Here is a 14,434-nt window from a genome sequence, read left to right as displayed (position 1 = left end):
CAAAAAAAAAAAAAAAAAAATCAAGATCGCAGGGGCCTTACTTACCCCGTGGTTGCCGACTTTGCTCCAGAACTGGAAGTGACATCAGAGGGATGGGATCGGCAGCCACAGGTAGCGTAGACCCCACAATCTTCCTGCTTTTATTTGTTTACCGCCACAGTTGCTAGTCTGCAGGAGGAGGAGGAGCAGCAGCAGCAGTGGTGGTGACAGCTCAGCAGGGGTAAAGGCTGCTGGAGGACGGTGCAGGACCGGCCAGAGAAGAGGCAGTAGTGGTGGCTAGAGGAAGGCGTAGGACAGGCCAGAGAAGAGGCGGCTGCCCGAATAGAGGGACTGGAGCAGCAGGATCAGAGCACCCCTTTTAATTTACACCTGGGGCGGACTGCCCCTACCGCCCTTGGTACATCACTGATCCAAGCTTAGTGGATCCTTGTCTTCAGACCTTTGTTGTTCTTGCCACGCGTCAATTTACAACTATTCTGGTGGGACATATGGGACAAGATTCAGAAAATATTCAACCTCTCTGAATGCCTCACTATAAAGCACATTATTTGGAAATCACCATCACTTCATTCCTTCTTATCAATAGAGGATAAATCTTTATTTGACTTTCTTATTACTATAGCATTGAAATTAGTTGCTAATCACTGGAAAAATGAATACTCGTTTATCAGTATTTATGTGGTGGAATTGGGTATTGTTATATAAAACCATAATACTTTATAATTCTTCCATAAATTGTTCTGCTTCTCGTAAATGGAAAATATTAGATTCTTATCTAATCTTCAATGATTTATTTAAAACATTTATAAACTGATTATATCTTTCTTTTTAATAGTTACAGCTCAACTAATAGTTTATGATTGTATTCACTGTTTGTATTTTTCTTTTGTAGATTCTTTATCATTGTTTGTTACAAGAAAATCTTTAATAAAGATATAATCTCTTCAACAACCGTTGTATTTAATTATCAATCTTTATTAAATGTTTAATTGAAGTTATAGTCTTGTCATCCATATTTTAAAACCTTTTCACACAAAAGCACTTAAAATATGGATGGCAAGGCTATAACTTGAATTAAACATTTAATAAAGATTGATAAATGCAACGGTTGTTGAAGAGAGTGTGTGACATACAAATTGCAACCAATTATTGAGTATATACCTAGAATATAACTTTGTTTAATAAAGATATAAGAGAAAAAAATATTTTAGGTCTTTGCCCTATTGTGTTGGTAGGTTTCCAGTCTTTTTTATTTTTGTTTGTTCTTAGGAATATTTTTCCAAGTTTCTTGTTTGAAAATAAATAAATTCTCACACACACACATTGGAGGTAGAGACTCTCAGAAAAGTGCACATCACAGAAGTGCATTAAAACACCTTCATGAGTTCAATTGGGCCATTTCCATGGGATCCTACAATGACAAAAAAATATATATATATTTATTATTAGCAGGACTCTCTTACTCCTAAGGTCTAAATCTAGCACAATTTCCTTCTGGCGTGAATATATCAAATATACAGTACTAATGTATACAATTATTTAAATATCATTCAAGTTATCAAGAATGCTATAAACATTTTATATATCATATGCTTAACCCTCTCCAAGCCTATTATACTAGACGCCTATGGAGACAATCATTTAAAGTCCATAACAACCATCAATGAAATTCTTAAAGAAAAATACCACACTCTAATTTTTGATTTAAAAAAATCAGAGCTGCATAAACATCCACTACTATTTTTGTAGTAATAGAGAAGTATCAATGTTATCCTCCTTTTCTCCATCCCTAAAACGAATTTGTTCAAAACCCAAAAACTGTAGATCAACTATCATATGCTGTTTATCTACCCAATCCAAGCAGAGCCTCCAAACAATTTAAAAAAATATTACTATGATGTTTAATAATTCATGTTTGAATCTATCATTGAGTCTTTCCTATGAACATGGGCACTGTATCAAATATAATTCATCTTATTTGTTTCATATGAAGTGAATGAGTTCTAAGAATACATTTTTTCATGTTGATGGAAGCATAAACTGATACATGGAGAAACTAAAAAATTATACACTACATCTAAGCAGAATACAACCAAGTTATACATAAGCCAAAGAACATCTTAATATATAGGGTTGTGAAGTGGTCTGGTGGTCCCTGCGCGACCATCACGGATTTCAATGAAATTTTCTGTGAACATTCATACATGTCTCCAATGAACATAGGTAAAGTTTTACATTCGCCGATGCAATACTCCAGCAATATTTTGTTGAGAGAAACAAAATTTGGCCATCTTGTACAACTTTTTGCGCTCTATTAAACAAAATAATAAAAAAATCTTCATGAGCGTTTTCCTAGATTCTGTTCTGAAATTTTATAAGGCATATTGTGTCGTTTGTTAGGAGAGCACCCAACTATTTATTGTCTTAATCATCTTTCAGGAAATAACACCTTCATGAAACAAGGAGCTGTTATTTTGGAAGACTGGTTGTATGGAATAAACTAGCTATTGAACAAGGTAATGACAGATACATCTGCTTTAAAAGAAAAAGGGTCAGCTAAAAGCAATACTGTGCATTCAGGCTTTTCATTAATTTCATTGTCCTGTCACTTGCTGTAGAGACAACTTTTGGGCCAGGACTTTGGTGTCATGGTCAGCATTTTATGAGGCAGTCTTGTTTTATTACTTTTTGTTTTTATTGTGATATGTTTAGCACGATAAAAACAAAATACAGTACTGGTTTAATTTGTTTCAGTAGATGAAGTTAAGGAAAAAAAAGGCTGAATGAGCTACACCAATAATGTGCTGTTTCATACTAAGCACAAAATCAAGATAAACTCCAGACTGCAAATTGTTTTCATAAACCTATCTGCACATCATTAAAAAGAAAACAGGCAGGAAAGACAGGGCACAAGTGCAACTGAGCACAGCCATCTCAGTTTTATTCACATTCAGTACATTCTATTAGAAGCCATCCAGGAAACAATAAGGTGAAGTTTAAACAGGGACTTAGAAATACAGGGCGAGGCAAAAAAAAAAAAAAAAAGTAACTCCCTAGAGTTTTTTTTGCTGTTTTCTCCGCAACCACTTTAATGTGAATTTTAATGTGAAATTTTACAGCTTTATTTGTTAATACTATCTACGTTTATGTACCAAGTGGAATGAGATTATCTTTAAACATGGCAATTTTTGTATGTTCAAAAATGTTTGCTTTGTAAAACTACCATTATTTGAAGAAAAAAAAGGGGGGGGGGGGTACCAGCTTACTGTTAATGATGCCATAGCGATGTAGACATTTGTCTGGGTTGGAGGCCTATCACAAGCTCCACCCAAAACCGCAAACAATTGCCAAACTCAAAGAAGCTCTGCAGATGATCTGGGACAGGGACCAATCGACAAGGCTATCAAGAATTTCCCAAAGCAAATGAAGGCCTGTGTTAAAGCTGAGGATAGACACTGAGCATTCATAATGACTGCAAAATTCTGACACATTGTTAATTGTACAGTTTGATGATGTTATTTTACTGTGCTTTAGCTCAAACATTTTTAATGCACAAAAATCACTAGGTAGGAATGCTAAAATGTCAGTAACATCAACATTGCTTAAGATAATGAAATGTTATTTAATAGCAATACGTAAGTATGATGACTAAATAGGCATGTAAAATTTCTTGTTGAAATTCAAAGTGGTTGCTGAGAAAACAACAAAAACAAAACTCTACAAGTTTACTTTTTTTTTGCCTCACCCTGTAGAACATTCAGATGCAAATAGAATTGAATATCATCAGCATATATGCAATATTGGACATTCAATTCCTGAAATTTCTGACAACTGCAGAGCAAATACAGGTTAAATAAAAGTACTGTCAAGGTGAAGGCTTGAGGAATTCCAGCCTTCAGTGGGCAAATTGCTGAGTAAGAACTGCCGAATCAAACTCGCTGCACACAACCATCCAGATAGTAGGAGAACCAGTGTAACACTATCAGTGATACCAAATGTCTCTACTCTTCCAATTAGAACTTAATTGACAGCATCAAACGTGGAAGAGATATCCAATAAAACCAGAATAAATGTGAATAATGGTCTAAACTGTGACATATTACATCCACAGACGAGCAAAAGAGTCTCTGCACTGTGGGCTTTCCTAAAGCCAAAACTGGTAAACATCCAAAATTTCAGATCACTCCACAAAGTCTCTCAGCTTAATTAAGAACCTCATGGGCCGATGATCAGAAGCTCCGCACTGTTCCAAACAGCACTCTAAAAATACCGCCGGAACAGGGAGCGGGCATGGGTTTGACAGGTCCAGGAGAAAATCCCAGACCTGTCAAACCTCTTCAGTGGGTCTCCCTCATTCCTCCATCGCTAGCAAACCCTAACGACAGCACCTAGCTGGTGTAAGGTTTGCAGCGGTAACAGTGCCCTTGTTTGGTGCGCTGCCCGCTGATCATGAAGGATGAATGCGGGAGACCCTGGTTTACATGCAACTAGTGTTCAGAGCCAGCGAGCGTGTTATTACACTGCTCACCGGCTCTAATCGGGCAGGCGCAAACACAGGCACTAGTGTGGCGCTATTGGCCTCTAGCACCTGTGTTTGCTTCTGATCATTGGCCCATCAATGATTTAGTCACAGTTGGTAATTAGAACATGGGGAGGATAATTTACTCAGTACTAAAGGATCCTAAGAATCCTTCAACAACGGACAAATGCTAGCTACTTTCAAAGCTTCTGGCAGAAACGCAAGTCTAAGGGCCCCTTTTACCAAGTTGTAGAAAAAGAGGGTCTGCACTGGTGTCGGCGCATGCTTTTGATGCGCGTTGAGGCCCTCTTTTACCACAGCGGGTATAAGGTAGGTCTTTCTTTCCTTCAGGAAATGGCCGTGCGGCAACGGCCATTTTGGGGGGAGCCCTTACTGCCACCCATTGAGGTGGTGGTAAGTGCTCCCGCGCTAACCTGGCGGCAACCAGGCAATGTGTGGCACTGCCTGATTACCGCTGGTTAAATACCGGGGCTACAAAAATAAAAAATATTTTTGTAGAGCTGGATATGATGGCACGCTGAGGGTGGGAACTACCGCTGGGCTGCTGCAGTAGCCCGGAGGTACTTTCTTTTTAGCGAACAGTAAGGTCACATTGGATTACCGCCGCTTTGTAAAAGGGCCACTAAATGAAGAATTCACCAAAGCACATAAAATAGGGGAAACATCCTTCCTCATTTGTCTAGAAAAAGTAGGAAAAACAGTGGTCAAATGACATTATGGGGGAAGTTCTCAACATGGGTTACTGTTAAGAGGGTTATTTTACTATTAACCTGGGTTAATAATTAAGTCTCATTGTATAAGATGAGACCTGTGCTAAAACAGCATGTGTCGTGGTAAAATAACATTTATTTATTTTTTTTATTTGTTGCATTTGTATCCCACATTTTCCCACCTATTTGCAGGCTCAATGTGGCTTACAATTTTCCGTCATGACTTATGTCATTTCAGAATACATATACAATTGGTAATATATATAGAACATGAATGCTAAATGAACAGTCAGGTAAAAAAGGGAAAATATACAATTGGTATCACATATTGGACATGGATTGCATATTAAAATTAAACAATACGATACAGGGAAAACATAATCCGATTGATAAGTAAATGATGGTGAATTACAGTTCCAATTACAAGTCATTATGGTATGTCTTATTAAAGAGATGTGTTTTCAGTGCCTTATGGAAGTTAATTAGGTTACGAATTATTTTCAGGTCCAATGGTAGAGCATTCCACATTTGTGAACTCAAGTATGAAAAGCTGGATGCATGTATTAAACTTTCCTCCCAAATGGTTTAAAGATTTCAGAATAGAACAAAATTTCACTCTTTGATACCTCCTCTAACTCAGCCCAGATCTTATCTAAATTTGAAACAATCAAATAAATGCAAATGGTCCATGAATCTTGCTGCTAAAATATGATCAAAAACAGAAGAGCTGGAATTCTGTCCTCATCATACCTTCTCTTCTGAGTTAAAATTTTAACAAAATCAAACAATTCTCGAGGTCGATTAATAGCTTGTTTAACCTTAGTCTGAAAGTATGAATTCTTAGCAAGCTCAAATGCTGGTTTATACTCAGTCAGCTTCAGGTGACAAGAAACTGGATTGGGTATTCTCTTAAAGATCAGATGCACCAGGGATTCCCTGGCTTATAACTCCATTTGTATTCTTTCAAGGGTGCAGTCTGCTCTAAAATTTCACACAGAAAGTCATTCCATAAGTTAAGTTGATCTTCCAGGTCAAACATTTTGGTATCATTCATAAGAGGAAATTAAAGCAGAATATCAATATAGCCCTTCACTTTTTATATTACAGGACCCAACAATACTTCTTGAGAGGACATCTTCAAAATAAAATAAAATAAAAACAGGAATAATCCATCTATAGTACAGGATAAATAACTAGGGGCTCCTTTTACTAAGCGGCAGAACGCCCAATGCGGGCTTACTGCTCGCTATACAGGAAGTACCACTGGGCTACCAAGCAGCTTGGCAGTACTTCCCACCCCTAGTGTGCCATCATTTCTGGTGCTACAAAAGTTTTTGTAGCACCGGAGTGTACCTGGCGGTAATCGGGGAGTGCCACGTGTTGCCCAGTTACCACCGGGTTAATGCAGGAGCCCCCCCCCCCCGAAATGGCTTTGCTGCAAGTGCTTTACTTGCCGCCTGGCCATTTCCTGTAGGAAAGCGAGACTTCCCTTTTACCAGCTGTGGTAACAGGGGGCCTCGGTGCACGTGTAAAACATGCGCCGACGCCAGCGCTGACTCCCTTTTGCCGCAGCTTGGTAAAAGGGGCCCTAGATATTCTGAGGATACAACTATTTGAGCAAGGGAGGCCTCTTCCCACGTCACTCCTGGCAGACCCTTTTGCTGTATCTTCAAAATATCCTTCAGAAGCAGCTTGAAAATTGAGAAATTAAACAGACTAAAGGAAAATTCAACAGCCTCAAATTTCTAACTCTAGTTAAATTTTCTAAGAGCTTCAACTTATGATGGATAATGAGTATGTATGACTAGTCATCAGAAGGTCAATGACCACCTAACTCCATTTTGCTTGTTGGTTCTCAGCTTGCCCCAGTTTTCCTTTCAATTCCTCAAGCTTGAGCCCACTCTCTAAATCTGCATCACTGTGAAACTGAATCACACAGCACAGAGGTGTAGCCAGACAATAGATTTTGGGTGAGCCTAGACAAGAAGTGGTTGGGCACCAAGTGTTTCTCCCCCCCCCCCCCCCCCCCACCATTCTCAGCTGGAGGAGTGGGTGGGCCTGAACCCTAAGTGGGTGGGCCACTAACACAGTATCGCCTTAGTTATTGAAACAAACATCAAATATTTGTGAAGAAACCTCAGGAACTCAGTTGCTTCTTGACACTATCCTACCCTTTGTTCAGGCACAGAAATTACCAATTGTGGTGGTGGTGGGAGGGGTACGGGGGTGGGGTGAGTTTATGAATAGAAACTGAAGCTTGCACTACTACATTCACATTAAAAATCACAGACAAGAACTCCATTTTCATAGAGGCTGCCGTTCTCTCAATAGGGAATTCTATAGGTGGTGTGCTAGTATCTAACCCTGGATCACACAGTTCTCCATTTCCCCCTTTTGGATATCCAATAGTACTAGCGCTCAAAAAAACTACAGCAGGGTTTGAAGAATCAAACAAGGAGGGTCAGCCAAAAAATCCTGAATGGTGGATAAGGAATGGGAAAGGCATATGTTGACTGTCCTTAGGACCCCAAACCAAACTTACCCCAGCATATACCTTGGCTTTAATCTTCTTCTCCACTGACTGCAAGCAGAAGACAACATTTCTCTGGTCATCTTGCAGGAGCTTCAAAGGGCCCTTGAGTCACATTCCTTATGACACATGTGGTCATGCATTACAGTCTAGCTGACTTAATATATTTCTCCTGGTGCCAAGTCAGCAGGTCAATGTCTCCACAGACTCACAATCAGCCTCCTAGAAAAATGCTGTGCTCAAATGGTCCCTACAAGCTCTTCCTCACCTTTGGTATAATTGCCTAGTTCTCCAAGTGAATATGGTAGATGCACAAGTTTGGACACCCTTCCAGTTTATTCATTAATACTTAAAGTAGCTAGTAAGTCCCCAAAAGCTTAGTGGCTCATAAATCCTTCAATTAGTCAGGTGAACAAATGTGCTCACTTATCACTCTGATTGCAATTATTCTTTTGTCTACATTCAATAAACATGGGCTTCTCTAAGCAGCTGTCTGAGCATTTAAAATTTTTGATGGTAACTCACTAAGGCAGCAGAAGAAGGGTATTTAAAAAAAATATTACTAAATGCTTCTGGCTAGCCATTTCAACTTGCACAAACATTGTTAAGTCAAGGTAAGATCCGAGGTGCTGATGTTTTGGAATCAAAGGATGTATATTGTTTATATAATTGTGTAATTGTTTTTCTGTACTCTGCCTTGGGTAAATAAATAAATAAAAAAATCAACCTAGATCAAGAAATTTTGATAGAACTGCATACAAATTGGTCAGCTCTGCAAATCAGAACCCACAGATTACTGCAAACGGCTTGCTGGAAAGTTCAGCTGGCACCGAAGCAGAAGCCTATGGTACAGAATTGTTTACACAATAACTTGCATGGGAGACTTGCTAGAAGGAAACCTTTTCTATGACCTCATCATAAAAGTTAGCTCCTAAATTGATAAAACTAACTTTTTGGAACAAAGTGCTTTGGACTGATGAAATGAAAATTCAAACTGTTTGGCCACAACCACACAAGATAAACTTTGGAGGGAGAAAAAAGGATTAATCACTGGGAAAAAAAATGCCTTGCCAACCATTAACAATGTGGGTAGATCTATTGTGTGTGTGGTGGTGGCAAAGGAAAATTGTGCAGGTGGAAGAAAAGATTCCGCTAGTAGTAGCTAAATATCTACATGTCCTAGAAGCCATCAAGCCCAGAATACTGAATCCAACAGTGCCCAAACCAGGTCACATGTACCTGATGAGCCTCCAACAGTAAAACAGATTTCATGTTGCTTATCCCAGGAATAAGCAGTGGACTTTTCTTTCAGGAACTTGTTCAAACCTTTTTTAAACCTTTCTATGTTATCTGATTTTTACCAATATCCTGGCAATGATTTCCAGAGCTTAATTATATGTTTACTGAAGAAATATTTTCTCCAATTTGTTCAAATTGTACTACTTAGTAACTTCATTGCATGCCTCCTAGTCCTTTACTTTTGGAAACAGTACATGAGCAATTCATGTCTATTTGTTCCACTACACTTGATTTTATAGACCTTTATCATATCTCCCCTCAGCTCTCTTTTCCAAACTGAGGTTAGCTTGGAGTTTAAAAAGGGGTTAGACGGTTTCCTAAAGGACAAGTCCATAAACCACTACTAAATGGACTTGGGAAAAATCCACAATTCCAGGAATAACATGTATAGAATGTTTGTACGTTTGGGAAGCTTGCCAGGTGCCCTTGGCCTGGATTGGCCGCTGTTGTGGACAGGGTGCTGGGCTCGATGGACCCTTGGTCTTTTCCCAGTGTGGCATTACTTATGTACTAGTCTCTTTAGTCTTTTCTCATAAGGGAGTCATTCCATCCCCCTTATCATTTTAGTTACCCTTCTCTGTACCTTTTCTAATTTCACTAATCTTTGAGATGCAGTGGCCAGAACAGCACACAATATTTGATATACGATCACAACATGGAGCAATACAAAGGCATAACATTTCATTCTCCATGCTTTTCCTAATAACTTCTAACATTCTACTTGCTTTCTTGATTCCCACTACACACTGAGCAGAGGATTTCAATTTATCAGCAATGACACTCCTAGATCCTTTTCCTAGGTGGTGACTCCTAATGAGGAACTTTGCATCATGTAGCTATAGTTTGGATTGCTCTTCCTTCATATATTCAGTTTGCACTTGCTCACATACAGTTTCTTCCAGTCTCATTCAGTCTTCTTACAGTTTCTCACAATCCTCCTGTGATTTTATCACCTCACTCATTATTACTGTTTCCAGGTAGTCTATAAATATGTTAAAAACTAGCAGTCCTAGCATAGATCCTTGGGGAACCCCACTATTTAACATTCTCCACTGAGAATATTGACCATTTAACCCTACTATCAATTTTCTATCTTTTAACCAGTTCTTTATCTACAATAAGACAATGCCTCCTAGCCCATGACTTTTTAATTTCTTTAGGAATCTTAACAATCCTAATACACAATGGGGCTCATTTTTGAAAAAGAAAAACGTCTAAAAACTGGTATAAAGCAGCATTTGGACATTTTTCTCACAAAAACCTCCAAATTGGTATTTTCAAAATCAATTTTTAGATGTTTTTCTATGAAGTCTGTCAGAAGTGCATTCAAATCACAAGGAGGCATGTCATGGGCGTGTTAAGGGTGGGATTTGGGCGTTCCTAACACTTGGACATATTTCAGCCATAATGGAACAAAACAAAACCATCCAAGATTAAAACTAGGACGTTTTGAGTTAGCCCTGTTTTTATAACAAACAAGGCACAAAAGTGTGCCCTAAATAACCACTGGAGGAAATAAGGAATGACCTCCCCTTACTGCCCCCCAGTGGTCACTGACTCCCTCCCACCCTTCAAAAATTTGATTAAAAACATTACTTAAATGCTTTTAAACATAAGCACTCCAGACCACCTTTTATACTATACTAAAATGTTTATTGTGTACAAAATAATATAATACCTAAACATTCATATCTTCCACTCATACTGCTAACCACTTAGCTTAACAGTTATGCTAGAAAATATCTTATCAATTTTAAAGATAATAGTAAGTCCACAGACATCTATTGCCAAGAATGTTGAACACTGAGGAAGAAATAGTTTTGTAGGTTTTCATTCATTACATTAACCAAGCTGACCCTCATATTATGTTTACAACTAAGGCTCATGGATCTGAACTGGAATTTTTGGATATTAAGATTTTAAAATCTCCCTGGCCATAGGCGCCCAGTATAGGAGGCTTGGGGAGGCTAAGCCTCCCCAGCTCAGGTCCACTCACTTGCAAACTCTTTCACCTGAAGTTGTGATTTTCCTCTCTCCCCTGCCCAAGTCGTCCTGCAGCAATGCTCACTGAGGCAGGCATGCTCTGCTGAAGTTGCTTAAAAGAGTACAACCAGTGCTATATATGTCTTTGGTTTGGGAAGAACTTCTCATTCGGGGTGAGCTTGAAGTGAACAACATTCAAATTAAAGAGAACAGGTTTGGAGGGAGGTGTGCAAGTGAGACTGGGGAGAAATAAAAAATAAATAGTGTAATTGTTAAATCTTTAAATGGTTCAAAGTTTTTGTTTTTTTTTCTGAGCTTGTACACCGAGAGGAGGGCATGACTGCAATGATGTGTGCATAATTATCAGGTAACCTGGGATAGCTACAGTTAAAAGCCATTTCATTGGCTGATGGTTCCAACAGTATGTTCAAAGAGGAAGTTTAGCTGACATAGTGTTGACAGAGCTGGTAAGTGAAAATCTGATTGCTTTTTTTGTGTTTGTTTTTATATAAAACATTCTTGGATAGGAAGAGTTTGTGATATGTGAAAATACATTTTGCTTTAATGAAATTGCTAAACTTTAGAACAGCTGATCGGCGAGTCAGAAGGCCTCCTCAGACGTCCCTTCTTTCTTCCTGGGCCCGCCCTCCTCTGACGTAGGTAAACTACGTAGGTAAACAGCCGATCTGCTGTTCTTGCCCGTGCAGCAGAGGTGAGAGGCGCTGCACGAGCCGGTAAGGCAAAGGAGGGGGCTCGTTGGAGGGGGGGAGCGGCAGCCACGACCAAAGGGGGGGGCGGCGGGGGGGGGGGGGCATGGGACCGGAGCATGGCAGGAGGCGGAGCTAGTGTGGGAGAATACAGGAAGGGAGGAGGGCCGGCCGGGGCTGCTAAAATTGGAGATTTTTTGTGCGCGGGGGGGGGGGGGGGGGAAGCGGGGAGCAGCGGGGGGGGGGGGGGGGGCAAGGTGTCCATACAGGACGCTCATGACGAGTGCCTTTGCCCCCTCCCGAAACACACGTGTTTGTGGTTTTTTTTTTTTGTTTTGACAGCTGGGCCTTTGTGGCATGCGCAGAGCAGCCAGCATAACGCTTGGGCTGCTCTGCGCATGCTTTAGGCACTGATTAACGACGGGTTTAATGATTCTGTGATACATCCTACTTTACTATACCGATCCGAACATTTCTGGAGTGTTTTTGTAGTGCATGCCTCGTTTTTTAAAAATCGTTAAGCACTTTTACGATTCTTATTTTTTAACGTTTGGTTGATGCATCTGGGCCTGAGTAGGGAAGGCTCAAGGCTGGATAAGAGTGGCTGTCTGAGGTGTTCCCACTTCCTTCCCAGTCCCAGACCATAATAATTCGAGGAAATTGTGGCACGCAGCGCACGTTGGATTTCAGGAGAGGTAGGTGCTGACTCTGAAGGGTTTAACTCAAAATAAAAAAATTAATATTTTGTTTCATGCAGATCTCTTTTGTTTAAACATAACTAAATGGGCTATAAGCCCCTAATGCTTTTGGTTTTTCTATATTTAGTTTGTGATGACTTATACTGTGCCAAAATTGAAATTTGAAAATTCTTATCGCTATGTGGTCATTAATAAAAGGAGCTCATTGTGAACACTATCCACCCTAAAAGGGTGTTTTGTGGCTCTACATGAGAATTGTGATATTATGATCCCTTGTTTCATATTGTTGACAGTCTGCATTTTCCTTATTGGTGGTATATTGGTGTATTAAGGTCTTCTCAGTGTAATATTTATGGTACAGTAAGGTTCTGAGTGTGTTTTTGCACAAAGTTGTGCATAGTGTTTTGCAGTTGAGTGATTGTGGTTAGCATATGCTTTGAGCAACCACTTTATTCTTTGACATATGATACATATCTAATATCTAAATTTAATAAAAGGTATTAATTGTGACTATTTTATTTTTACTTATTTTTTTTTCTGTGTGTTGTCAGACAATTATGGATGTAAGCTCCACCCCTGGCCACACCCCTAACCCCACCCCATTTAGCCTCCCCAAACAGTTCGGCCACCGACCGCCTATGTCCCGGGCAAAGATTTGCTACTACCATTTATTGGAAACTGACCGACAAGAGCATCCTGTTGCACTATCCTAGTTTTCATCCTCTTTTCTGTAGCTTTTCTACCACTGCTATATACACTGCATAATTGAAGACCCAACCTATTATCAGTGGCTTCCCTTGAACTGACGTCATAAAAAGGCTACTTAATAGCATTACATAATTAAGGAAGTATTTTATAGACTAGAGGACCATCATTGCATTATGATGGAATTTGATTACCTTTCTTTTATAAGCATGATCATCATTTTGCGTAACAGATGGCTAGACACCTGAGTACTACTGGAAACCATTGCTCTAGTTTTTGTTTTTTGTTGTGCTGTTTAGCTGAGTGGTTTTCTATTGGAAATATTTTTTCTTGAATGATGCTTATTTTTTTTAAATTAGGTAGAGCTGAAGACCTAGATCTTTGTCTAAGCATTTCTCTCAAGGATGTCATTGTCTGGTTTGTGCTCTAGGGATCGACTAGATAGCTTCTATTCATCTGTCCCCAATATGTTGTATCTAGGTCAGGGATCAACAGTTAAGTCAAGATCACCACCATGGCTCCACTGTCTTTTTGTCTAGGTGTAATCCTAGCAATTCCTGTGTACATCTTGGTCCTGACCCATTGTCTGGTGTATACTACGAACTGAATGCTCTGTGCTGTTTTGTATTGTGAATTGTCTTTAGATGTATTTACTGTTTATGTTCACTGTCTTTGCTTGTTTTTTTTTTTTTTTTTTGGGGGGGGGGGGGGGGGGGTTGTTCCTGCTACAGACAACAGCCAAAATATGACCATGTCGGGTATAATTCACTTAACATGCGGATTTATTGAAAGGTTGTTTTTATTTTACTTTAATCAGTATTTGTTTTCACATTTCTGCATTATGGTTTTCTGTTGATGATGTACTTTGAGCTTGAAAATGTTGTGAAATACTTCCATATAGTTATTTTAAGATCTTGTCCAACAACCTATCATCCAGTAGCCTAAATTAATAGAAATGATGCTAATCTGGATGCTTGAGTAACTAGAATGATTATAGTTACATTTTCCTTTCTGATAGAACACAGTTGTGATGATACATGGGTTTGAAAATTGAAAAGAGCAACAGAAACTTAAGATACATCAACTCTGACAGCCCATCACCAGAGAAGCTCACCACTATGAAGTATATTTGACTGGAGGGATTATCTTTTCTTGTTTTTCAATTAAGGCTTGATATATGCAGTACAGCTTTCCCTCAAATGTTTTATAATTGTATATTTTTTCTGTGTTATCCATGGGCTTCCCTTTTTGCCTATGCACGT

The 14,434-nt window shown here is 39.2% G+C and overlaps 1 protein-coding gene across 2 annotated transcripts in view; it reads right to left on the bottom strand.

The window, feature by feature from the left end:
• The window catches only part of HHLA2 (HERV-H LTR-associating 2), a 129,616-nt gene continuing 115,182 nt past the window's right edge, over positions 1-14,434 (bottom strand). For both annotated transcript variants that reach the window (XM_030204173.1, XM_030204175.1), the window contains one exon: positions 1-1,411. In XM_030204173.1, coding sequence (XP_030060033.1) covers positions 1,379-1,411 — 33 coding nt within the window. In that variant the 3' untranslated portion in view covers positions 1-1,378. The remainder of the gene's footprint in view (positions 1,412-14,434) is intronic.

Source organism: Microcaecilia unicolor, chromosome 5, assembly GCF_901765095.1.
Source record: "Microcaecilia unicolor chromosome 5, aMicUni1.1, whole genome shotgun sequence".
In the NCBI taxonomy this organism is placed as follows: Eukaryota; Metazoa; Chordata; class Amphibia; order Gymnophiona; family Siphonopidae; genus Microcaecilia; species Microcaecilia unicolor.
Note: the sequence above shows the minus strand (reverse complement) of the source record. Positions and strands in the feature narration are given on the sequence as shown.